Source organism: Botryllus schlosseri, chromosome 11, assembly GCF_051294905.1.
Source record: "Botryllus schlosseri isolate E-star chromosome 11, Bs_hap1, whole genome shotgun sequence".
In the NCBI taxonomy this organism is placed as follows: domain Eukaryota; kingdom Metazoa; phylum Chordata; class Ascidiacea; order Stolidobranchia; family Styelidae; genus Botryllus; species Botryllus schlosseri.
Window position 1 is genome coordinate 23,736,126 of NC_137246.1, and position 26,271 is coordinate 23,762,396.

At 40.3% G+C, this 26,271-nt stretch overlaps 1 protein-coding gene across 2 annotated transcripts; it reads left to right on the plus strand.

The window, feature by feature from the left end:
• Nucleotides 1–1,003: 1,003 nt before the first annotated feature.
• LOC145449405 (ATP-binding cassette sub-family C member 5-like) lies at nucleotides 1,004–24,468 on the plus strand. 2 transcript variants are annotated; one of them, XM_080327757.1, is made up of 29 exons: nucleotides 1,004–1,439; nucleotides 1,570–1,718; nucleotides 1,781–1,925; nucleotides 2,133–2,275; nucleotides 2,344–2,434; nucleotides 2,496–2,669; nucleotides 2,726–2,870; nucleotides 3,672–3,823; nucleotides 3,881–3,961; nucleotides 4,305–4,436; nucleotides 4,565–4,680; nucleotides 7,497–7,699; nucleotides 8,065–8,185; nucleotides 10,145–10,399; nucleotides 11,127–11,236; nucleotides 11,297–11,455; nucleotides 12,285–12,390; nucleotides 14,412–14,511; nucleotides 14,579–14,749; nucleotides 14,805–14,980; nucleotides 15,455–15,521; nucleotides 15,586–15,737; nucleotides 16,820–16,906; nucleotides 17,567–17,777; nucleotides 18,734–18,900; nucleotides 19,402–19,514; nucleotides 20,461–20,699; nucleotides 21,518–21,796; nucleotides 23,053–24,468. In XM_080327757.1, the coding sequence occupies exons 1-29, from the start codon at nucleotides 1,368–1,370 to the stop codon at nucleotides 23,335–23,337; spliced, it is 4,401 nt and encodes a 1,466-aa protein (XP_080183883.1). In that variant the 5' UTR covers nucleotides 1,004–1,367; the 3' UTR covers nucleotides 23,338–24,468. The 2 variants fall into 2 exon arrangements, with proteins under 2 accessions (XP_080183883.1, XP_080183882.1); XM_080327756.1 differs by having other exon boundaries at nucleotides 1,008–1,431; nucleotides 1,563–1,718.
• The last annotated feature ends 1,803 nt before the right edge of the window (nucleotides 24,469–26,271 follow it).

Sequence of the window (26,271 nt, forward strand, 5' to 3'; positions counted from 1 at the left end):
ACAGAGAAGAAATCCGGATGTAAAACTCACGTTCAGATTCAGCGGCAAATCTGATCAAGCGCGCCTAGTAGTGACTACTTTGATCTGTCGGTGCCTCTAATAGTTTTTGCCGAAATGAGAAAATGCCATGTAATAGAGGTCAAATACCTACTTTCTCGTCTTGTACTCCAGATCGTACAACGACCTTAGGAATTCGGAAATTATGAAGGGAAATCGTAACCATGGCGACATGACGGCGATCGCATTAATAGGTATATAAGACAAGCACCAAATTGGTTAGGCCATTAAATTATTATTGACTAGTAGATGTGCTGCATGGTTTCGGTGTAAGTACATTACTCGGGTCGAAGCCAGGGATAAATAGCTTGGGATGCATATAGTTAATTCGGGTTGTGCAAAAGGGAGTACATGGTTATTCAATTACAAGTCAAGTACTAAGCTATCGGGCTTCCCCTATTATCACGCCAAAATAGAAAATCAGAAATACTTGTGAAAATTTCGAATTTGTATCTTTTGTTGCCAGATACACTCCATCCAAATAATTTCCTATTTATGGGCCATGAATATTTGGTACCGCTGTGTGATCATTTTGAGGCCCGATCACTACTTGATAGAAATGTCTTTCTACGATTATTCAAAGCCTTGTGCACCATGTTATTCGATGCTGTGATTGAACTAACCAAGGTTACGATACTCCAGCGGTGGAAATGAAGTATTGATACAAGATTTTTCGTTGATAGAATACTACTCTTGATGTGAAAGCGTATATCTTTGTAATTAGAAATGATTGGCTCTCGCCCCTCAACTCGAATCCGTAAAATCGCCAATACCCGAAACGTTGTGCCCCACCCTAACAGTTGAATCGAGTAGTTGTCAGTCAAAGTGGTCAGGTTAACCAGATTAAGGAGAGTTGTTGAAAATAAGATTAATATTGGAACTGAATTAACCCCACGGGTTGCCTTAAATACGAATAATGATTCATCAAAAACAAAGGCAGCAAACTATACAAGCATTGTTTGGTTTTGCAAATTACGCAACGTATCAACCATGACTCGCACTACGCTTGTCCGTTGCTGTTTGACCTTTGTTCTAATTTTAGGCAAGCTTAGCCATTGCTTTATAAAAGGTATATAGTACCTACTGTGCACATTTGGATCTCACGTTTCTGTAAACCACCTGCTTTGGAATTGTATAGAGCTATAACGCCGTACCACAGTTTTAGATCAGGCAGTTATTAGCTAGCTGGTTGGACCAGACGTGTTTTGACTGCGTTGATCGGCGTTAATACCGTGTCAGCACCATGGGCGGTAAGGACGTGAGGACAAGCGGTGAGAACAAGCGTAAAGTCACTCAACGAGAATACGAAGATGACGCTAAGCATGGAAAATACTGGAGGAGCTTGCAATCATTCAAGTGGTTCCGTTGCGGCAAGTGAGTGTGTTTTCAATGCGGTGTCGGTTTGCATTAGCTTATCTTGCAATAGTATTCGATTTGTTGCTCGCATACTATGGCCCAGGCGGCCCATTACATTATACATTACCTTCATGATCCTATGCATTCAGAAAAAAGGTGCCCTCTCCGATCGATAACTCTAATTTCTTCGGATTCATGACATTTCACTGGCTAACGAAGACCGTGTATCAAGCCACCAAATCGCTGGTATACGAAGACTTGCCTCCACTGTCTATGTACGATACAGCTGAACATTCATCAAATAGGTAACTCTTTGTGATGACTCCACACGTCCTCGCTGATTGGCAAAACATCAATACGTCCGCAGGTTATCGCGTTTGTACCGCGAAGAATACGATAAGAGAGGAGGGGAACGGGCTATGCGGAGAGCGTTTCTCAGATACATAAAAACTAGGATGATCGTGTCGACTTTAGTTATATCCCTGACGGTGCTGCTTGCATTTATAGGACCGGTTAGTGACACTGTTCTACTTCAATAGTAAATTTACCTACTTGATTGGAGAATGGAAACGTTGTATATTGCAGTCTATTTATGTTAATATATAGGCTATGTTGCAAGTGAAATCTCAGTAGTATAGCCTCGGACATAAGATGTAGCCTATATCTTATAGCCATAGAGCTATATATCTGCAATTATGTGAATGCTTGTGATTTCGTAGGCAATTTTGGTGAATAAACTGGTCGGCTTCGCCACACTCGAGGACCCCACTCTTGGATACGGCCTTGGACTAAGCTTTGGAATATTATGCACGGAATTCGGACGGTCACTGATGTTTTCTCTCTTCTGGGCCATCAATTACAGGTATTCGGTCAGACGTTCTTGAAATGTTGACACAGCGCCGTAGATTTGTTACATCATATTGTTTGCAGAACTGCGTCAAGGGCGAGGGGGGCCGTGTTGTCGATTATCTTCCAGAAAATCGCTCGCCTGAGGAGTTTGAAAGACAAATCTGTTGGAGAGGTAATTCGGCTGTATTGTAAGTGAATCTCCAAAATGCAATCCCTAATTACATCTGTTGTAGCTTGTCAACCTGATTGCTAACGATGGACAGCGTCTGGCTGAAATGATCATGTTCGGTGGTATACTGGTTGGCGCACCTGTTATGTTGTTGTTTGCGATGATCTATTGCTATTACCTGATCGGCTGGACATCTCTGATAGGAATTGGCACTTTTCTACTTTTCATACCCTATCAGGTATATTTTCATGTTAGTTACGTTTACGCAGTTTAATAATACATACCCTTTTATAGTTCATACTGTCGAAATTCATGACGAAATATAGGCAGCAAGCAGTCAAAATCACAGATACTCGAGTTAGGATGATGAACGAAGTGCTGACCTGTGTCAAATTGATCAAAATGTATGCGTGGGAGGACAGCTTCGCCGATTCTATCAGTGAGTCATTCGTTTGCTTGTAACTGTACTGTACAATAATGCATGCTTCGGTTCATGTAAAGGGCTGGTGTGTCATGTTTGTGACTATGAATCTGATCACAAACGTTTGTAATATCCAGTCGTATGTGAGGTAATTTTGAAGTGACCTGCATATGCGACCAGTGCCATAGCCATAATGTCCGTCTTTTAGCTTGCTATTTTAACCCTCCACACTGCACAGCAACTTTCAAGTTCATATCTATCAATTTCTCTTTTCGGAAACCGTATGACATGAATCAGGTTACTGAATTTCTCAATGACAATTTTTTGATGATATGCCAGAGGGAGTGAATAGTAGGCCATTTCATCAAGCGTATTATCGCAAGTCTGTCTTGCTCTAGCATAGCAAGAGTGCTATGGATGGGGTACTCAATATGCTTGGCCAGTGGTTCTCATCCCTTTCATGTTCGGTCACAATTTGGGATTTTAAATGTTCCACGGCTCACCTTTCAGTTTGGCCTACTCACGTCCAAGAAAGCTGGTTACCATAATAGTATAAAAAGGTCAGTCATTTCGCCTAGACTTACGACCTATTGAGGCTGTTATGGAAGCTGATTACTAAATAATGATCAGCACAGTACCTTCGCAATCCACAGAAAATAGGCAAACGATCCTCATGTTGAAAACCGCTGCCTCGCTCGGAAATAAAAGTCCTGTTGTGCATGATAACTAACAGGAAAATGTTTCCCATCGGCAATTGCCATTCGTTAGTCTTGTTAGCAATGAAAGTTTGTCATTCTCGTGACTTCATATTTCTCACAGAGAGAATTCGCTCTGCCGAAAGGAAAGTCTTGACAAAACAAGCCATGATTCAAAGTTTACAAATCTCTGTAGTACCGATCGTACCCGTCCTGTCCACCGTGCTTACGTTTCTTGTACACACTCTTCTTGGGTATCCTCTCTACGCCGACCAAGTAAGACACCCGGTATCGCTTCTGGAGATTATGAATATACACTGTTCGATTTTACAGGCTTTCACGGTGATATCGATATTCAACGCGATGAGATTCATTCTGGCTGTATTACCATTGTCTGTCAAAGCAGTGGCGGAGGTAATACCATGTGGCTTAGTCACTTATTCTCCTGTTATCAAAAATCATTTTGTCACATGACTGGAAAACATTTCCTTATAGTAGCTTTTACCTTGAAATCAGATCACATCTTTTGGGCTTTCACTATCATACCTAATTTTGTTTTATGTCGACCGGTGCATCCCAGTGTTTTAGCTTATTCCCTCTGTCACCGTCCAAATTGTCAAATGTTTAATTGACTTGGTGGCAGTAATATTCACCATATGCCAGAATATATTGTATTTTGAACTAAATTATATCACAAGTTCGCTAAAATCACATTCGCTGGAGCCCAATTCGTGGTACAATCGCGCTCACATTTCAGGTGTTCGTGTCATTCCAACGTATGGATGACATTTTACTCATGGAAGAGATGCAGGAGTACACAATCAAGCCGAAATCAAAGAGAAACGCCGTTGAGCTTCGCAATCTCACCGTAGCCTGGGACGTAATAGAGGTCAGGAATGTACCCGCTTTCAGTTTACGCCTGTCGTACGCGCGGCCGGATTCTTGTCGCTCGCTACATCTTGTAGATCGTGTCGAACATGCCGGCAATCGTGTATAACGATGTTGCCGTATTTGCAGAGGGATGCCGCCGGTTTAAAAGACAAGAAGGAGAAGTCGTACGAGCTCCAGACAGAGGGCAAGGAAAATACCGTGGATGTCATGTTCGATATTAACCTGACGGTGCCGAAAGGCAGGTACGAGTTTCGTTTCATGTTAAAACATTGAATTGTACAAATGTATGAGTAATGAGTATACTTAACAGTTACTACGAGACCGGCGTCCTTGAAAAGCATGAAACAACTTAGATGCCCACTACCACCAATAATTATATACTCAGTAATGAGAACCGGATTGAAGCTAATTACAATTCATACATTTCTGTAATGTAGGCCCGTATTCCAATAAGGGTATTGGCATCAAATACTAACTATGTACATCAGAGTTGGATCAACTGTAATTTGTAATTGAGCTGAATGTAATCAATTACACTTTTTCATGTAATTGTAATTGAAGCATTTCCATTTTGTGTAATTGTAATTGTAATTTGATAAAAATTTTGCCAAATTACAATTTCAATTACATTGTTATTAAAACTTGACAATCACAACATAAAATAATCAGCCTAATTACATGGGTGTTCTATGCGTGCCTCGTCAACTAATTCAGCCATTTTAAACTGTTTCCGATGCTGCAGTAACAGCAGAAAACTTAGTGAATTACAATACAGGCCAGAGGTGTCAAACTCAAATTGCGTCGCGGGCCGGATTGAAACCTTCAGAGCACACGCGGGCCGGATCAATCAAACAAATCCAAAATGCTATCTCAAAATCCATGCCCTTGTTTTTCACTTAAATACTCAATTATCAAGTCTATAATAATATATTACCCTAAATCACGGACCATGCGCTTCTATTCTATCAACACCTAAATTAGCAAACAATGGGGATGGCATAATTACGATAATTGGCCGGTTGTATAGTTCGGTTAGCATATGCTATGATTTATTTGTTTTTATCGTAATCTGACAATATCGTCCTGTGTATGCATTCTGAGGAATACAAACGATTTAACCGTAAACGCAGACGTTAAAATTTGGTTCATCATCAATATACCGCGATTCGGGTTTCTCTGGAAGCCGGGGAGCCGGTAAGTCATAAGTGAAATAGGATTGCGGCCACAGATATATAAATTATATTTTTGTGTCATAAATATATTCTCCGTGTAACCTGCATATACCGGTTTCCAAGCGACTTGTGGTTGATGGTGACTACAGTGTAACCGCAGCACGACTGTCGGATGGATATATTGTGGCTTATGGACAATGGACGTAGTCGATATTTGCTGTCTTGCAGGATTATTTAATGATAGTATTTCGTAATAAAATCTCAACATGTATTAGAAATGCGCGGCATAATACAGCCATTTTTCAGAATTGCTTCGCGGGCTGAATGAAACCGTCTGGCGGGCCGGATGCGGCCCGCGGGCCGAATGTTTGACACCCTTGATATAGGCTAAACCAGTTGTTCTCAAACTGGGGGCGCGCCCCCTTGGAAGGTGTGAGTATCTGAAGGGCAGCGTGATGCTCCGGTAAACTAAAAAAAATTTCCGCGCTTGGCGCGAGTTACCTCCGTTTCATAGTTATTGCTCTGTGTATAGTCCGAATTTCATATTGGAGAATTCTCTCATCAACAGTCATCAACCTTCCATACCATCAAATTTTGTTAGGATTGCTAACATTCTGGTTTCATTGTGTGATATGACGATAAGGTGGGCACGAAATATTTCACTGTCAAAAAGGGGGGCGTGTCTGAAAAAGTTTGACAACCACTGGGCTAAACTAAATCTTCATATTTCAAAATTGGACGATCAGCAAATAAACTCTTCTGAAACCTGTGCTGAACCATTTCCTACACCCAGGTCAGAGTGTTTTTTTTTAATCTCTGTCCAGAACTGAGGCCTGCTGCAAAAATTGCAAAAAGAAATTCAAGTTTTCAACCAAGGCTTCATCAAACTGGATCACGCATTTGTAGAGATGTTATCCCAATCTTACAACTAATATTAGCCAAATTTACTGGGGGCAAAAACTTTCCGCACCCTAATGTTCATCAAATGCAATCTAACAGTTTTTGAGCAAGTGAAAATGTAAATGCGAACAAAAATGTTGTTGTTCGCAGTTATCAGGAGCTTCTTTACTTTTGCGTTTATTTTAGTTTTACACACCTTCTCCTCCCTATCGCTGACGCCTTACCTATTGCATTTCATTTGCCTTCCTCAGCTCTGGGTCTTCGTTTGATTACATTTCATTGACTGTCTTGTAGCCTATTCGCTGTTAGTCGTTTCCAGTCACTCAAGCTTTTGGTTGTTAATAGTCGCTTTAAAAAATTTTCTGTGTTCGTATTTTTCAGCACCCATGATTAGGAATAGTTCGAATGCGTTCAAGTTTTTTAAATGGTATTCTACGTATCATGAATGACCATGAATAGCTTGAGGTTGTTGCTACTTACGGCGCCACGGTTGTCAAAGAGCACCTCTATACCGAATTAATTACACGTTTTACAGTAATTGTAATTGTAATTATAATTGTAATTATTACAAGTCTAACAGTAATTGCAAGTGTAGATGTAATTTGATATTTTTAGAATTGATTAATTGTATTGTAATTGAAACATGTAAGGAAGTAATTATAATTGTAAGTGAACAGAATTAGAGTAATTGATCCAACTCTGATGTACATCTCGTATCGCTCTATCAAAACATTGCACAATTGCGACACCATGACTTGGGTGAGAGAGAGAGGGGGGGATTGAAATGTCTTATGAAACTCTATCAATCAACCACGTCTATCATCAATTAAAATAAATACAACGACGATTCAAATTTATCAGACACCGTCGACCCCTTGGGTTAGTATATTCTCCTCAGTTGGTAGTATGCTACAATCTTAATGGGAATGGTATTCAACTACGCTTAATATGACTTTTTGTCAACTCATTCGTTCGTTTAAATTCAGCTTGCTAGGAATCTGCGGGACCGTGGGGGCGGGAAAATCGTCTCTAGTGTCGTCTCTTCTCGGTCAAACTAGAATTCGGCAAGGCACTGTCGGATTAGAAGGCACTTTGGCTTACGTACCTCAACAAGCGTGGATTTTCCATGCCACTGTCCGGGAAAACATCTTATTCGGAAAACCTTTCATTCAAGAGAAGTATGACAAGGGTATGTTTGCTGTTTTATGTATTGCGGTGTGATGACAACATATTTACCAAAACCAACGGTTGGTTGCTTCACCGATGAATTAGGTTTAGTGCATTTCATTCGCTTTGAAATTTGGTAACGTGCTGGGGATAATCTAACTTTAATTTCATTAGAAACCCTATTGATTCAAGACTCTGATTGTATGATTTGAACGGTGACGTTTAGTGCCCAGGACTAGAGTATATTTCCCAGCCAACGACAAACCTTCTTTGTCTGTAATTCTGTCGAATTGGATACGGAAAAATCAGAGAGATCGCAACATAACATTTTATCGCTCCTTGTGACCATTTAGCATGAATAATGATTGAATCACCTTCTTCAAATAGTGGTGGAAGCGTGCTGTCTGAGACCCGATTTCGAAATTCTGACTGACGGTGATATGACAGAGGTCGGAGAGAGAGGAATCAACTTGTCCGGCGGTCAGCGACAGAGAATTAGTCTTGCAAGGTATTAGTGAAATCGAATCTGAACGTTTCAACACTATAATGACTAGGTTTGTTTTAAAACACCGCTCCGTTTAAAACAAGTTTGAAGCAGTGTTTTAGTGTTAAAAATGCCATTTAAATAAAAAAAATGTAGTATGATCCTACGGGCGATTTGCGTCAGATGTAATCGACGTATACGATATGGAATGGTTGGAGCCCTCGAAATCGTAGTCATTTCAACAATTATAGCACGTAGTTATATATCATTGGTACGAAATGGATGCGCTGATGATGATGATGATGATGACCGCCGACCGTAAAAATTCTGCATAATGATGTAGTCCTGGTCAAATATATTTTTGGACCGTTTAAGCATAGTTTCCTACAATGGTGTGGACACAAGCAAATAACACGGCTCACTGCAATTGGGTTACGTCATCCTTTTCAATTGATCAAAGAAGATTTACGGTACCATTTAGACCAGGGATGGGCAAACTTTTTGGCTCGCGGGCCGCATTATATTAAATTGAGATTATCAGCTAAAATGCACAATATTGTATATAGTGACCGAGGAATTACGGAGATTATACTTTACCCCCAGGACACACAATGCTGATAGCATCATAATCATGTTACCTTTAATTATAAGTTTCTACAATATACCACACGCGTCAATTGGTTTTTCCTAGTACAGCACTAAAAGTAATAAACTTGCTAGAGTTTCGAATTTAAAATTACACTCGTGAACCGAATTATGTCATGTCTGTTTCTGTGATATTTAGCAATTGAAACCATTCGAAATGCGTGGGCTTTAAGGTCAGGCTATTCCGCTAGCAATAAAATAGGAAATAGATATCGTACTAAGACTATATCTCATCATTTTCATGGTGAAATATATTAAGAAAAACTTTATTCAAGTTGCTGCAATAATTATATTTTTAGTACACATTTTATCGATATTTTTAAAAAGTTTCTTGAGGCATTCGCGGGGCGAACGAAACGTTGTTGCGGGCCGTAGTTTGTCCACTCCTGATTTAGACTGGCTTGGCGAGCGAGAAAATTGATAAAATTGATATCAATTGCAAGCTACCGCGGTACTGATTGTGGATATATAATTTATATTCTGCTCGTGGTTCTGGAACATCTCAAAATCATTCTCTAATTTTTCATTGTAACGGATTCTTGCATTGTGACGCAACAATGCGGTCTGGAGTATGGCGCAGCCCAGGACCAAGTGCGTAATGAGAGGGAGAGCTCAATCGCTTGCGCAACAATGCCCAATACTATTGCGGTTTGAGCAGCTCCTCACCTGCTTCCAGACGGCATTGTTGCGTGACGATACCAAACTCTGCTACAATGCCAAATTCGATGCTGATTTTGGGGGTTCCCGGACCGCGAGCATGCAGAATAAAAGTTATATATTCACCACCGCGGTAGCTTTCAATTGGTAGCAATCTTATCTATTTTCGACCTCGGCAAACCAGTCTAAATGGTGCCATAAATTACCTTTGGTCAAATGGAAAGAATGACGTAACCCAATCGCAGTGAGCCGTGAGATTTGCTTGGTGTCCACACCACTATGGGACACTATGGTTTAATACAGGGGTCGGAAAAATGTTTCGTCTCACGAGTCATATTTACCCTATATTTTCAATTGACAATGTCAATCCACTGTGGCGTCACAAATAATGATTCGCGGTGTCATGGCTAAAAATCAAAACAAAAAACAATAAAAAACACGTTTTAAACATGTTTGTTTTAAATTGATTTTTGTTTTTAATGTAACCCTGATAATGACGATGCGTCACCCAATTGCAACAGAACTAGCATGCCTGGCCATAAGCAATAAGCATAGACATTCATACCGTGGTGGTGTTAATCCCATATAAACCTAAGGCAGCGATACCTTTACTATGTTCTTTCAGTAACTTTAGTCTATACAAAGAGTATTCAATGCCACATAACTTATTCGCATTTACAGAGCTGTATACAGTGGAAACGAAATCGTTATTCTTGATGATCCCCTGTCCGCCGTCGACGCGCACGTTGGAAAGACCATCTTCTTCGATTGCATCAAGACTTTGTTGCGCGGGAAGACAGTGATCTTCGTTACTCACCAACTTCAATATCTCAAGGATTGCGACCAGGTGATGCTTTTGAAGGACGGCAGAATCGCTGAGATCGGTTTACACGATGACCTTATGGAGGACGGAAAGGAATATGCGGCTCTAATCGGGTAATATTAAGACGCCCTTATTGACTTCGTTGATTTGGGATTTGCACTGTACAGTGAATATACTTTGGCGTTTGCTGGATTTTGATATAACAATAATTGTACTGTACATATTGATTCACTGACCCCGTGTCAACATATTCCGTATGTACATTGCATAATGTAAACTGGCGTTCTGCGATTGCATGTCACTGTGACGCCTCGAATCAAAATAACTTCACATTCCTTGCTCTAGGAAGGCATTTTCGCACATTTCACTACCATAACACCGACACTTAGCTGTCAGTTAGCAGTAATTGTGTTTACCACGCGATGTTGAAAATTGCTTTCATTACAACATCCATAGCAGTAATACATCTATTTAAACTTGAAAACTTTTCGGGTGCCGCTTTTCAAGAGCTATCGGAACACTAAAGGTGTGATCGGGAAATGTAGTTCGTCGTTATAATTCGGAGATTGATCTAACGCTCTGTATTCGCCTTCGCAACAAACCGTTTGGACACAGCTAATGCCGAAGTTGGTGTTTTATCCTTGTGATGCGCGAATCTACCAACCTGAAAATTAGCTATTAAGTACTTGTCAGTTTTTGACCCTTGCTTTAGCGAGGTGTAACTTTGGGGCGTTCGTGAATGGCGAACACTATTAAAAAAAGCTGATACTCGAGTGAAACATTTTGCGAAACACACACTCTACCACAATGCATAGTTTGAGAGATTTTTGTCTTATTCAGGAACTTCTATTTGGAGCAAGAAGATGACAAAGATAACGAAGCAGTTGTAGACCAAGAACTTGTTGAAAAACTCATGAGAGAGAAGAAAGTAAGCGCTCAATCTGCCAAAGGTATATCACGTCACAAGGCCCAATGCCTTCCGAGATATTATGCGGAAACTTTTGTTTCAGAAATGCATCTTGATAGACTCAGTATCGGCTCCGGTTCAGACCGGTTTGGACCATCTCCGAAGTTGAAACGCAAAGGAAGTGTGCGTGAAAAGGTGGACAGTTTGCAGGCAGAAGGCGGGGCCTACCTCGATGAACATGCCCACGTTGAATTCGAAGAAGGTGAGTAGTGGGCACACTATCCTGCTCAGAGCTGTAGGCTTACAACGTGTGTTTACCAGAGATGGCCATGGATTAGAATTAGGATTTGAGAAAACCGGATTTGGGAAATTTTGCCGGATTAGGATTATATTAGGATTTGAGATTATATTTTTAATGGATTAGGATTAGGATTAGATTTACCGTTTGGCGAATGGTTTATTGTCCTATAACGATTTGACAAAGTTTGCAAAGTTATTATTTCATGTACTTTTACACTCATTGAGCGATGTAGGCTATAGGCCTATAGCTAAGTGGAATTCTAAGTTTGAATCGAATTAGGAGTAGAATTAGGATTTTAATATACAAAATTTGTGGATTGTAGGTTTAGGATTAGGATTTGAGACTACGGATTTGTATTGGATTAGGACATGGAAATTTCAAATTCGCTCATCTCTGGTGTTTACAGCATGAGATGTCAATAACGTTACATTTTCGTACAGCCTATTTATGGGGCAATAGCGAAACCATCAGTCATGGAGAGTAGATAAGAGAATGAGATCGGCATATATTTAACCCGTAATAATGTGGAAGTATATTAGGAATTTATTGTATACAATATACAATAAATACATATATACTCACTCAGCACCTATATTTATATGTTACGTTTATGCCACCTCTTTACCATACATGCTGTTGGCTGCAATCTGACATTGGTCACCCAAATCAGCTAGTATATACGGGAACAAAAGAGTGTTACAAAAATGCATTGACGTGGCCATCAAACGATCGAAACGTTGTAAGACTGATGGTCATGTTATTTTCTACCTTTGCTGCATGTAATTCGTAGATGCACCGAAGGAAAAGGAATTAACAACTCTCGTCCAGGCGGAAGTTCAAAAGTCAGGATCGGTATCAAACAAGACATATGCTGCCTACATCCACGCGTCTGGAGGGTGAGCAATGACTAGTGTTGATTTTATGAAATAGTAATCAGTAATCACTAATCATTAAATGTAGAAAATTTCAATTAAGGGCCAGTCATTGCAAGTCATATATTCGCAAACTATCTTCACTCAATTCAGTATATAGGTGTCAGTCTAGTCAAAGTGAGCTGGTCACCTGGTTTTCCATATAGCACGGAAAAGCCAAACTTCAATGTGATGAGGACCACCAAACCATTACATAATACTCAATGATATACATAATGACTTAAATAAAAATCGCTATTTACGAAATACCATCCATTGCGAGTGTGACAGTTGTTGTTGTTGTATAAGTTTAATATTGGTGCTCGACTTCTAATGGTCTTTTGCACCAGATCTATGATGAGAGTATCAGGTATCCTTTTATATCTTTACAACTCTCGACCGGTTAGTAGGGCATATTCTATCAGAGTGCCCATGGTAAGAGGATTAACCAGTAATGTTTCCAAGTGTGACAGTGACGATCCTCGAAAAACAATTCGTATTCAATTAAATATTTTCGATGGTCTTCGGGAAATAACCACCGTTTTGGAACTAAAGCCAGTGTTGGGATGACTCGAGTCAAAAATGACCTGGCTTTGACTCGGTGTATCAGAAATATGAATTGACTCGTGACTCAGAGCAAAATTTACGCGTCAATTTCAAGTCACCAAGTGATCGGTGTCGATAGAAATCACTGTGTTGTTGGTTGTGGTATTCACGGTGTTTGTCGACTACTATGGTCATTTACACCAGGCGATATTATTTATTTTTGATTCTGTCTCTGTCGCCTTGTGGTACGACCCACTTAGGCTTTTTGTAAGACACCGCTTACGCGGATGAGATGGCGAGGAGGAACCTAGATAAACCTCAAACACTTAGGTAGTAAATCTGGAGTCGACCTACACTGTGTCTTGCATATGTTCTGATTATTCGCGAAACGCTGGTGTAACCCGTGACAGCGACCAATCATTCAGTGATCGTGCATTTTACTGAATATCCATTGCTCCATCACAAATAAATCGACCGCAAACGAAGTGATCAGAGACTACAGCTTAAGCTGTCGTCAACCAGTAGTAAAGTAATCGAATAGCAAAATATTTATCTCTGTTCCCCAGACTTCTCATTGTACCAGTCCTCGCCTTTTAACCAAACCTTCTGTTTGATTAAAATAGAATTCGAATACAGTTTGTAAAAGTTTACAAAACTGGTCAACCATTGGCGTGGGCTTGGATTGTATCTCATGGATGTGTAGGGGTTAGTGTATTGCATCATATCAATTAGCTTCTATTTTCTAAGGTTTAGTTTTCTATTCTCTATTTTGACTGATAATTATATAGAATAAGGCTATACAGTTACTTACGTAGTTTAGCAGAAGTCTATATTCGTTCCTCGATTCACAATAAATGACTATTCGATCTGTATTTCAAACAGCTAGCAAAACGTAATGACGAAATCATGCCTCTTACTTCGAAAATGCAACTTGGCTTGAATTGTGACTTGACTGATTACTTGACTCGACTTGACTCAAGTCACCTTCAAAATCAATATTGAGTTGACTTAACTCGAGTCAAATTGTGCAATGGCTCGAGATGACTTGTGACTCGAAGGTAATGACTTGATCCCAACACTGACTCAAGCTTATTTCGATGGTTGTGTAGGAGTTGATTGCTCGTATATAATAACAACGAATGTAATGCATCTGGCGATGCATTCGAAACGCTAGAAGCAAACCAACCCTCATCAGAACGCAAGAAGGTGTGACAAAGAATATTGTAAACGTTTGTATACAACCGGCATTGTCAAGTGTGCAAACCATGAGTCGTCAGACATACAATGAATTCTCGTTAAATCGCTTTTGCGTAGGCCGGCGATAACCAACTGGTTTATATTGTAACTCAATCTTCTGTAGGAACTATTGTCGCCCGACTTTTCCCGTGGTATAAGCGTCTTCCAATACCAATCATGTTCTGTCGTTTCTGTCTTAAAGTTTTTGTATTCCAATAATTCAGTTGGTGCGCCGCGATAACCACACTCGGACTGTTCGCTCTGTTGATCTTCGGCGCGACTTTGGACAACTGGTGGCTGACAATCTGGGTCAACGCCGGAGCGGTAATTATCCCTACTATACCTCGACCTTATATTAAACACCGCAACAGCTACGTATACACCAATTCAGTACGTGACTGTCTGCAGCAATTGTACGACTTACATAGCCAACACGACAATACCGTATCCGACCTCGATGCCGAATAATGCCACCGCTACGGTATGGCCACAAGAGGAGTGTAACTGTACCGAAGTTTTCACGGACGACATCTCGCAAGGGGACGACATCGCATATTATCAAGTACGCTTTGCGATTTCACGCGTTGCCTCGTGATTTCATGACGTTTCAATTACAGATGGTGTATTTCATTATTTTGATGATCACGCTGGTGATCGTGGTCGTGAAAGCGTTGATGTATACTCACAGCGTTATTGGCGCCGCTTCTCGACTTCACGACAAAATCTTCCGCGTCGTCTTCGCCAGCCCCATGAAATTCTTCGATGTCACTCCGACGGGAAGAATATTAAACAGGTGGAATATACTTTGAATGCGTCTGTTAAGAATTCCATAGTTCATTCGTTAAAATTCGTCACCCCATTAAATAGCCTAAAGAAGTTGGCTTATTTGCATGCAGAAGATGCAAAGTTATTGGAGTAAAAAAGTTTTGGGTTTGCAAAAAATAGTATTCACCGTAACTAATTCCATAATAAGTAATGAATGAATTTCTCGGAATACATTCTATTTTTTCATGTCCAAAATATTCTAGTACCAATAGCTTCGTTAGTTTGGACAACCTAACAATTTCGTAGGGTCACCAGTATATTTTGAAATTTTGTTACTTTTTTTCAATAAATCCAAAGCTTTTCAACCGTTAGCAATGCTTCTTCTGGTAGGAATTGAGCCGAATTTGCTGTGCAGAACAATTTTATCAAGTAGCCAATAAAATTGAAATACAGCTCCACTGTTCACGATTACACATTGTCCGTATCACTCTCGAAATCATAGGTTTTCAAGGGACATGGACGACATGGATGTCAGATTGCCGCAGACCATGGAAACCTTCCTGATCCAGGTAAGAGTTTACACGAATTTCTGTGACATCCATCAGGCCATTATGCGGATTCATAATTTTTCAGGCTTGGCTCGTGTTTTTCTCTATCGTGTCGATGCTGATAGTTTTTCCGGCCTTCATCGTCGTTGTCATTATACTCGCGCTGGTGTTCGTCTATTTGTACCGCATCTTCAGGATAGCTGTCCGGGAGCTGAAACGAATTGATAACGTGACAAGGTTCGAATATATAGTGTGCTATAGCGGTTAGTAACAGATAGGGTTATGATTGTAACCAAGTCCGAATCACAAGTCAATTGTTGCTTAACTCGTAACAAATCGAGTCATTTTGACTTCACTACCGAGTCAAGTCCGAGTCCAAGTCGGGGAGCAACAGGCCGAGTCCGTGTCATCGTGTTAAGACTCGAGTCCGAGTCCAAGTCACAATGTTTCCTGCTCAGTATCGAGTTCATGTCAGGTTCAACTCATTTCCGTGAAAGTCTTTGGTGGTATCGCCGACCTCGTATTCATAATGCACTCAGTTTGCTCACTCAAACATGATTAACAAAACAGATAAAAAACATTTTGTGGACCTATTATTCAATTTTTGGTCGTAATACGAGACTTGAATAAGTCATATAGAATTTGTCGAGTTATATATTACTAGGCCAAGTCACGCGCAATGACTCGAGTGCAAGTCAACTCAATACACATATTGATACTCAATACACATATAATACCTTCGACTTTTTGACCGTTAAGAAAATGACTGAGGCAAGTGAAGTCAACGCAGAATTGCGACTCGAGTCAATACAGAACTCGGTAGCATACCGAAAACTTTGCGCACCTCTGGCAACAAATCGCCCATAAACACTTGGTATTGAGAGTTTTGTAGTGTCATATATACAATTGTACATTGTAAATGTATACATCAGCCGAAAAATTCTGACGCTAAATCACTTTGGTGCTCATTTCCTGATGTAATTAGACCTCTTGGAACCACATTTCGATATATTTTAATAGTTACGGTCTCTGCTCAAACTGTTCAATGCAACGCGCTTGAAAACTTTTTAACATTTCATTCACTACTTCTGTACTTGAATTAATTTGTCTTGTCCACAAATACCTCTGTACAATATCAGAACTGTTTCACAGCATTTTTTTACTACTGTATTTCGATAATAATCTCAGAATCAGCATCCATTCCTGTCATTCATTCACGCTGTCGGCTTTCCTATATGCATTGAAGCTGTCTCACTCGTTACTGCTGTATGTATATATTGCCATTTCGGAGGGTTTATATCAGTATTTGTATATTCAAGGTCGCCTCTATTCTCTCACGTTTCATCAACAGTACAGGGGCTGAGTACGATCCACGCATACAAGAAAACAGACGACTTCATTGCCAAGTAAGATATTTCTCCTTCATCCGTCAACTATATCACGGCTTGCTTCTTTTCGCTACAACAGTTGCAAGTCTATGCATTAGAGTTGTTCAATATAAATTTTTATTATCAAATTTTACTGGCTATAGAATCAAATTGTTAGGTTGGCTAAAACAACACGGCACACCAAATTTGGCTCGATTCCAACTTGTAGCAGGGAGGCTAACAGTGATGGATTTTTTAAATTTAATATGGAAAAATAAAAAATTCAAGTTTACTATCAACTACATGAAGCTATTGTTAGGCTGTATGCAATTCGCATGCGCACCAAATCTGACTCGATTCTACTTAATAGGAGCGAAGTTATTCATGTTCAAAAATTTTGGATTTTAAACAATATTAATTACCACCATAAATACAATTTTTACAAGTCCAAAATTTTGTGCTTCAATAACTTCGCTTCTAATGGGTGTAATTGAGCCGAATTTGTTTGAAATTATTTTTCTAGACAACTCTACAATTTCGTGCAGTTGAAAGTAAACTTTAAATACAATATGTTTTAACTCCTGTAGCCTTTTATCGAACGATCAGTAAAATTTGAGCACGAAAGTTATTTTTGAGCAACCATACTGTACATTACTGTATTGTACTGTAATTAATTTTGTAATCAATTCCTTCCCGCAGATTCGAAAAGCTCATGGACAAGAACACCTCGCCGTACCTGTGCTACTACTCCTCCATGAGATGGCTGGCTGTGCGTTTGGACGCCATGACCGTCTCCGTCACCTTCCTGATGGCTTTGCTTGTCGTCGTGACAACCTTGTATGACATCGGTATCGGCGAAGCCGGTACTTCTGCGGCCGCTGCTGGACTTGCACTGTCCTACGCCGTCCAGGTATTATTATGCTTACTTGTCTGCTTACAGAGCTTTAGCCTACGCCAAAATGCATGGAGTTAGGCGCTTTTCCATTAGTTAGAGAAAAATACATCAAATTTTCAAATCATTTTAAATTGTCGTACGCATCTTTTGTATGGTGTCTTAATAAAGAGTTCATAATCTACTTTGGGCGTGCGTCACAATTAGGGTTGCATTTAAAACAAAAATAAATCTAAAACAAACTTGTTTAAAACAGGTTATTGTTATGTATTTTCAACGCCATGGCGTTACGAATCTTTTGTGACGTCACAATGGATTGGCATTGACAGTTGAAAATATAGGGTAAATATAGCTCCTTCGACGAAAAGTGCTTCCGACCACTGTCATAAACAGACCAAAAATATCTTTAACCAGGACTACATCGTTATGTAGCATGTTTGCGGTCGACGGTCATCATCATCAGAACACCCATTCCGTATCAATTATATCTACTTGCTATAACTGTCGAACTGACGACGATTTCGAGGGTTCCAGCCAATCCATATCGTAGGCTATACATCGACTTTATTGGATGCAAATCGTCCGTAGGCTCGTAATACATGTTTTCAAAAGTATTTACACAATTATGACAGGATTATTCAACGTTTAAAAAAAAAAAGATTTTAAAGGCATTTGTTTAAACACTGTCTACAACCTGTTTTAAACAAAGTGTTTTGAAACACCGTTTGAATCGAATGCAACCCCAAGTACAAGCAGGCAAAACGTACGTTAGTACTCTGAAAAAGTACAATTACTTCGTTACTGGTTACATCTGGTTAATGGTTATCGGTTCTTGACGCTAATATTTCAAGATAGAGAAAATGAATAGAGAATCGAAAAGTAAATCTCTGTTCTGATGCTATTCGGGCACCGTTGCTGTGTCCGTAATGTCTCCTTGTTTGAGCTTGAATATTCCTCTTTTCCTGCGTATTTAGATGACCGGGCTGTTCCAAGTGTGCGTCAGATTCAGCGTGGAGACCGAAGCGTACTTCACCTCCGTGGAGAGAGTCGTGGAATACATCCGAGGCTGTCCCTCCGAAGCTCCGAGACGGGTCCTGGATAATAGGCCACCCAAAGCGTGGCCGTCTAGAGGAGAAATCACGTGAGTTCGTTTTGCAAACATTCTGCAAAAACTGCTGGTCCGACCGAATTGCTCTTGAGTTACGCCTACATAAAAGTCATAATATGTTGTAAATGAATAAGTGCGTTTTCTACCAGTGCGACGAGTCAAAATGGCTCAGTGACATCTTTTGCAACTCCCACCTCATGGCCGCAAGATCAATGCAGACACGGATTCGCGTCCGTCTGAATTCGACTTCGAATTCAAGCTCCAGTATTTGATCACCATGTATCCAGGCTTTTGAGCTCCACGCAAGCTCCAAGCAAGTCCTTCAATGCGTTCTCTGGAGCCAAAACATAATACGCCCTGTAGTGTGTCAAAAGAAATGAATTAAACTTGTGATTTATGTCGAATTTTTAATTGTCAATAGCAGTTTATAAACAGCAAAATAAGCAAATAAAATTAGGCAACCACTGGGTCCAAAGCTGCCTATCAACCCTTCCCTGTAGTTTCTTAATTTTTTAATGCACCGCAACGTTTCAGTTTTGACAACTCGACGATGAGATACAGACCGGAACTTCCGCTTGTGTTGCGCGGCCTGCGATTTACAATCAAACCAAATGAAAAAGTAGGAATCGTCGGCAGAACAGGCTCAGGTAATTTTTCACACACGAAACAACTCCGAGCTGACAGGTTTGGTCGATCACAAACGGCATACGTGTCGGTCAATGCATGTATGGAACTTCCTATGTTAATGATGCATGAAAATAACTACGGCTACGACCAAGGTGTTTATCATAGTCATAATAACCCTACAGTCTTTGCAATAAAGGAACATATTACCACCCATAAATGTGATGCGCGAAATCAGAACCCCTGTGAACTCCTGCGTGGCAGAGGTGGTCAAAGTAGTCACCGTCGCTACTCAAGTAGAAGTAGAAGTAACGCCGGAATTTCTACTCAAGTAGAATTAGAAGTGGTGGTTCACAAGTAAGTAAGTAAGTAGGTATTCTACGTTTATTTTTGCCTGCAAAATTGAAAAGTGTCAAGTAGAAGTAGAAGTAGTCTAAAATCATAACTACTTAAAAAGTAGTTTGAGTTGGCAAAATCTACTTCAAGTACTTCAAAAAGTAGAAGTACTTCGTTACTGACCACCTCTGCGTGGGATATATCAGATGCGAATTGATATATGGCTCATTTACACAAACTGAAACGGGTGTGTAGCTGCATTTTGTGACAAAAAGTGCCATGCACTGACCTGATTCTCACTCTACGCTACGGTGGATATCGTTTGAATACACAATTTACGTTTACAGTTAATGATCACTACGAATCCTATATCCAATGAGCATTATTTGACCATGCGTAGTGTTAATGTCAACAGCGTCCTCGTGTGGCAGGCAATAGGCACATACAGCAAAACTTTGCCTCTGCTGTGACACCCGACGACTATGTCTAATTTGATATTCCAATGCACTAAGCAAATTCCAAGACTGGACGAGGCTCGCTACTCTGATTATATTCTAGCATTTCGTTACGTCACCACACCGCATTCTCTATACATCATCCAGTACGTGGCACTTCATCTGCGATTACATTTAGGAAAATCTTCACTCGGAATGGCGCTTTTCCGCCTAGTGGAATTGGCCCACGGGCGCATTGTGATCGACGGTATTGACGTCGGTAAGATCGGTCTGGAGGACTTGAGAAAGAAGCTCTCCATCATCCCGCAAGATCCCGTCCTGTTCGTCGGCACAGTGCGATACAACTTGGATCCGTTCTCCCGGTATTCGGATTCGGAAATATGGCAAGCCTTGGAGAGGACGCACATGAAACCGTCGGTAAGAAATATCGTGTTTGTACATGTCCCCAGAGACCCATAACAAGAGGAGAAGTGTATCATGTACTATGAAATTTAGACCATCATGCGATACCGTTTAGTATCTATATTCGATACCTATACCTATAGTATCCGGAAGAGGTCAGAGTAGTCGGTGTTGATACTCAATGTAAAGGTAGAAGTAGCTATCTACACGGTATGTCAATACTACGTCAACTAGAAGTGGAAAATGAAGGCCGGGGAAAGAAGTAAGTAAGTAATCTCGGTATGTCAATACTACGTCAATTAGCAGCGGAAATGACGGCTCCGGGAAGTAGTAAGTAAGTAATCTCAAAAAATAGATTCGATCAAGAGTTCGCAAACTTATAGCAGTTCATGGGAGGTGGCCACTTACGAAATAACAAACTACATTTTCTTGACTGACGCAAAGTGAGTAATTGTACCACAAATAGGCTCAACCTTTGAAATACGGGCTTTTTCACGCTGTTCTTATGGTAATGTCACTTATAAAATAGATACAAAGTTATTTCCAAATCCAAAGCAACTAATTTTCTAAAACAAACTGTTTGGTAGATCTACTCTGAAAATATAATTACAAGAAAAAGTTGTTTTAGTAAAGAAAAACCTGATTGAGCACTTCAGAAAAGGTAGAAATACTTCGTTACCGACCACCTCTGGTTAATGGTTATCGATGGTTGATGCCAATATTTGAAGATATAGAAAATTAATGGAAAACGGAAAAGTAAATCTTTCTTCCGATGCTATTCTGGCAGCGTTGCCGCGTCTTTCTTCCGCTTATGCCTTTCCGTTTCCTCTCAGATAATGGAACTACCATCGAAATTGGAAAGCGAGGTCGTGGAGAACGGCGAAAACTTCAGCGTCGGGGAGAGGCAGCTGCTTTGCATGGCCCGCGCCTTGCTGCGACACTCCAGAATCATCATGCTGGACGAGGCCACCGCCGCTATCGACACAGAGACGGACGCGCTGGTGCAGGAGACGATCCGCGAGGCGTTCGCGGACTGCACCATGCTGACGATCGCGCACAGGCTCAACACCGTGCTCACGTGCGACAGGATCTTGGTCATGGACAACGGTTATGTAAGTTGGAGAGCTCATTGCTATTAAATCTCCGTTTCTGTGTATCATTCGTTCTCAAACTGGAATCCGCGACACTATTTTCTGGGAATATGAAGCACCTTCCAATAAAAACAGTTAACATGATTCATAAGAAAAAATTCTGGGGAAAAACTTATTTTCTAAACCAAACGTTAAGTCGTTAAAGATATATTCGGTATTTATTGAAAAACCAGTGACTTTTTGATCGGAATGGCAAAAGCCTTTCGTGACAATACGATGATGGCCCTAAAAGTACTCAATTTCCAACAGCATATGAGTGTGAATCTGTATTTACGGGGCTACATACCATCAACATAAACGAACTGGTCGCAAAGAAGCAGGTATATACTATACTCCCGTCACATTAGTACCATAAAAACCAACGTCTTGATTTTTAGGTGACAGTGAGCCATTCGAAAGCTTGTCATAACAGTGTCGTGTATTTTCTAGAATTTGAGAATGATTGCTGGAAATATTTTATTAATTGTAATATATAATAATACGGCTGGCTTATTGATCAAAAATTGCACCACTGGGCCATTGTCGAGGGCAGAGTTTAGTGCCAATGACCGCTCCGAGTTTCCGACTTGGATATTGCGACTTAATTTGTTTCACTACGTCAAAATGGATATTGCTGACGTCATGCCAGTATGAAACTAATTTCGCTCCTCTCTCAATTTTTATCATGCCTACGCCTGGGGCTATAAGCTATGGCCTCACGCCATGTGTTGGTCGATGATTCGCGCTTTTAAAAACATAACTATTAAACACAATCCCCCTTCAGTTCAAATTCAATGCTACACGTAATTATCACATATTTACCACGCGATGTTCACTTGTTATCTGTTGTATATGCATATGAAACCAAGCGTGCGACAGGTGAGATTTACCCAAAATTCTGGTTACGTTGCTACCAGTTGTTGTTGTCGCTGTTAATGAAACGAAAATGGTGTTTGTCATCTGTTGATCTTTTGCACCAAGGTAAATGATGGCGTAAAAATAGGTGCACCATGATCAATATAATCATAATCGTACTACAAAATACGCTTCTAAAAGTTGCTACAAGTCAACAGACTTTATAGTAAGGACATACAGCCCAATATATATGTGGATTTATTGAAAATCCAATTGCCGTTCTCCTAAATTCCCATATTTTGAAGGGAAGTCCCAGTTTACCAGTTCACAGCCCGGTTGATGACGTAACTGCATATACAACGAACTATACGCTGTTTTCACAGGTGGCTGAGTTCGACGAGCCCGCCAACCTTCTCTCCAACCCCGACTCCCAGTTCTCTCAGATGATCCAGGCCGCGGCCAGCGTGCAGGACACAGACAAGCAAGAACCGCCACCCAAATCCAAACCGCCAGCGGCTAAAATCACCGAAATCCGCGAAGCGCGAGGGGACAAACCCAACGACCAAGATATCACGATGGGCCAGGCGTCCGAGTATGTCAACGTATCACTCAACGGCCACGCGAACGCTGCATTCCAAGATGATACGACGGAGATGACACAGCTGTAAACTATAATGTTACCCGTGGAATTGCACCCGTGTTACGTAACAGTGAAGCTTGTCGAGTACTACAATAGGCAATTCAATCACACATTGTTGTACATAAAAATCACGAGGAACTTGAATATCGGTAGTCTGGTACCCAGAAATGTTGAGATTCGAATTTTTGTCGCATTTTTTATCAGAAAAGTCATATTTTTCAGCCGGTCGTTGACAATAACAAGCAGTTAGGTGATCTCGTAATCTTATGCGAGACAGTTGTATAGAACCGATGCGATCCGACTGAATCCCACCACTGGTACCCAACTAAGTGGTGTTTTGTATAGTCACTTGAGGCGGTGCCTTGCCCCTCCATCTGGCATTATTAATTTGGACATTGTGTCGTGGTTTTCTGCGCTACTTACTATATTCGTGGCGTGACTCCATTGCCGAAAAACTGTTTGTCGTCACTTTTATACCTGACTTACAATTCTGAGCATTGCATTCGAAGCTGAGATATGTAATCGAGTCGTCGTGGCCTAACAGCTGTCCCCGTGTTAATATTTCGTCTTTTGGCGTTTTTGTACCACACAAAGTCTATCCAGTGTCGAATGGACTGCCATATTTATTTGTAATCAACGTTTCAATCCACAATCTATGATCATCTCATTTTACGTCCATTCAATAGAAATTTCATTTGCAATGACTAACTAAATCGTCGATATCTTGTCATCGAAACTCTTCTGGCGCGAGTTTCGTGATGCATGCTATATATATATGTTCGATTCTATTTATTGGCTTCATTCTTACAGTACGTTATTAGACTGTAATCACGGTGTACCCCAATCGGATTGATTTGCGCAAAAGTACTTGTAAATGCTCGAAAGAAATCACAATGCATATTTACTTATTCTTGCTTGTAAATGCAAAGTTCCTATATATGTACCCTCCACGCAACCACTGTAATTTTATTCCACTCTACATTTCCAAAAAATAGTTTTATTTTGCGACCGATCAATGATTTTTCCGGTGCCAAAGTTTTGCCGATTCCCATCCAATAACCGTTTAATATGAATTTCGTTTTTTCATAGATCAAACTTTATGTCGTAATATATGTGTGAACGCAATCCGATAAATAAATTATTGAAGAATCACTTGAAATGTGCATGCCGATTTTAATCAGTCAGCAATGGCGGAGGCAGACTTATATACGTAACAACTAATCAAGCAACTTATTCCTACCTGCACTTCGTAAGTGGGTTGCTTATAAACGAATTTTACAGGTTTTAAGATCAAATTACATTGATATTTTGTCGAATAGAAAGTAGATAACGATAGATATCCAATCCATAGTTGTGGCCAGGGCGTGGTATGGTATGGAATGGAATGGGAATTTTCCATACTCCGTGCCCGTAGCATTCGTTTCATACCATACTTGACAATTTTACATACCATAACAACATTTTCCATACCACATTTGATGCTTTTTACATACTTTCGCAACTTGCCCAAGCTCTCAAGTGATATTCTATTTTTGATGTATAGAGATGTCCCGGCGTTTGTATTCTGGTTATTTTGGATGAAATTGTCCGTTTGAACAACCCTCATGCAGCAATGATATATCCAGTTTCCTCTTATCATACGTCGTCAGCGATGTAGGTTGCCTAATCATCGAAGACGGAACGTATTATATACACACACGGGATGATTTGGAAATCACAGTGCAGAATCTCATGACATATAGTGTGGTAACGTACTGCTAGCAGTAACATCATCTACAAACATTACATGAAACACTAGGTACTGTCAAATCTTTTTTTCTTTATTCCCCACGATCCAAAATCTATATTTCAACCCTATAAAATTGCTTCCTCCCATACAGTTTGGTAAGGCTTTGTTTTTAAAGACTTGGGTGAAAGATAAGACTCCTAGAATTGAGCAGCACACTATAACATTAAGGGGCAGTTAAATAGTTACCGTTAACGCAATGTTGCACCTCCGTAAAAATGTACAGTACACGTAAGACGACAAAAAAATAGGAAGGGTTTGAAATTTTTCCAAATGTATAGCGAGGTTGCATCAATTTACATGTGTAAATGCCAAATAATGCACGGGTCAGATAAACATCCTGGTGTTGACGAACTTATGCGTATGGTAGATATAAGCCGCCATAACAGATACACTTACATATTCATTTACATGGACTCTTATTACAACGAATAAGGTGATTTCAATCACACCTTCTCGCATACGAATGGATAATGAATATATGCAGGAGATCGCGTGCCGATAGTCGATTATTCTCGTTAATTGCAGAATGCAGGCACTGATAATACGACTGGCTGAATTGCAAATGAGCTAAGAAATAAAAGACATACGACCGGCATCTCATAAAGACGTTTAATAAACGAGATTAATATTGTGAAGATTTTTTTAGAAGTGAGTCTATTCCTAACCAGAAACGCCTAAATTCCACAGGTGGGGAATTCCCCACCTGTCAGAAAACATTGCTTTGGAATATCTAAAGCAGGGGTGTGAAACATGCGGCCCACGGACCGCATCCGGCCCGTCAGACGATTCTATCCCGCCCACGAAGCCATTCTGAGTAGAACCATCCAGCACATGTGTAACAAATGTTGAGATATTTTTGCACGAAATACTTTTAGTAAATATTCCCTCAAGAGAGCAAATGTCGAGCATGTTCATATGCCACATTATAACCAACCGAATACGGCGTTGTGGTTTTACTCGCTCTAATTCGAGAAGGCAAAAGTAAACACTGAGTTCGGAGTTTAATGGAAAATGAACCAACAAGTAGTATTCACCGAGGTAACATTTTGAAATCAGTTGACTGGTCCGGCCCGCGGGCGATTTGAAGGCTTGAATCCGGCCCGCAACGCAATTTGAGTTTGACACCCCTGATCTACAGTCTCTATAATTAGAATATATCTTACTATATAATTT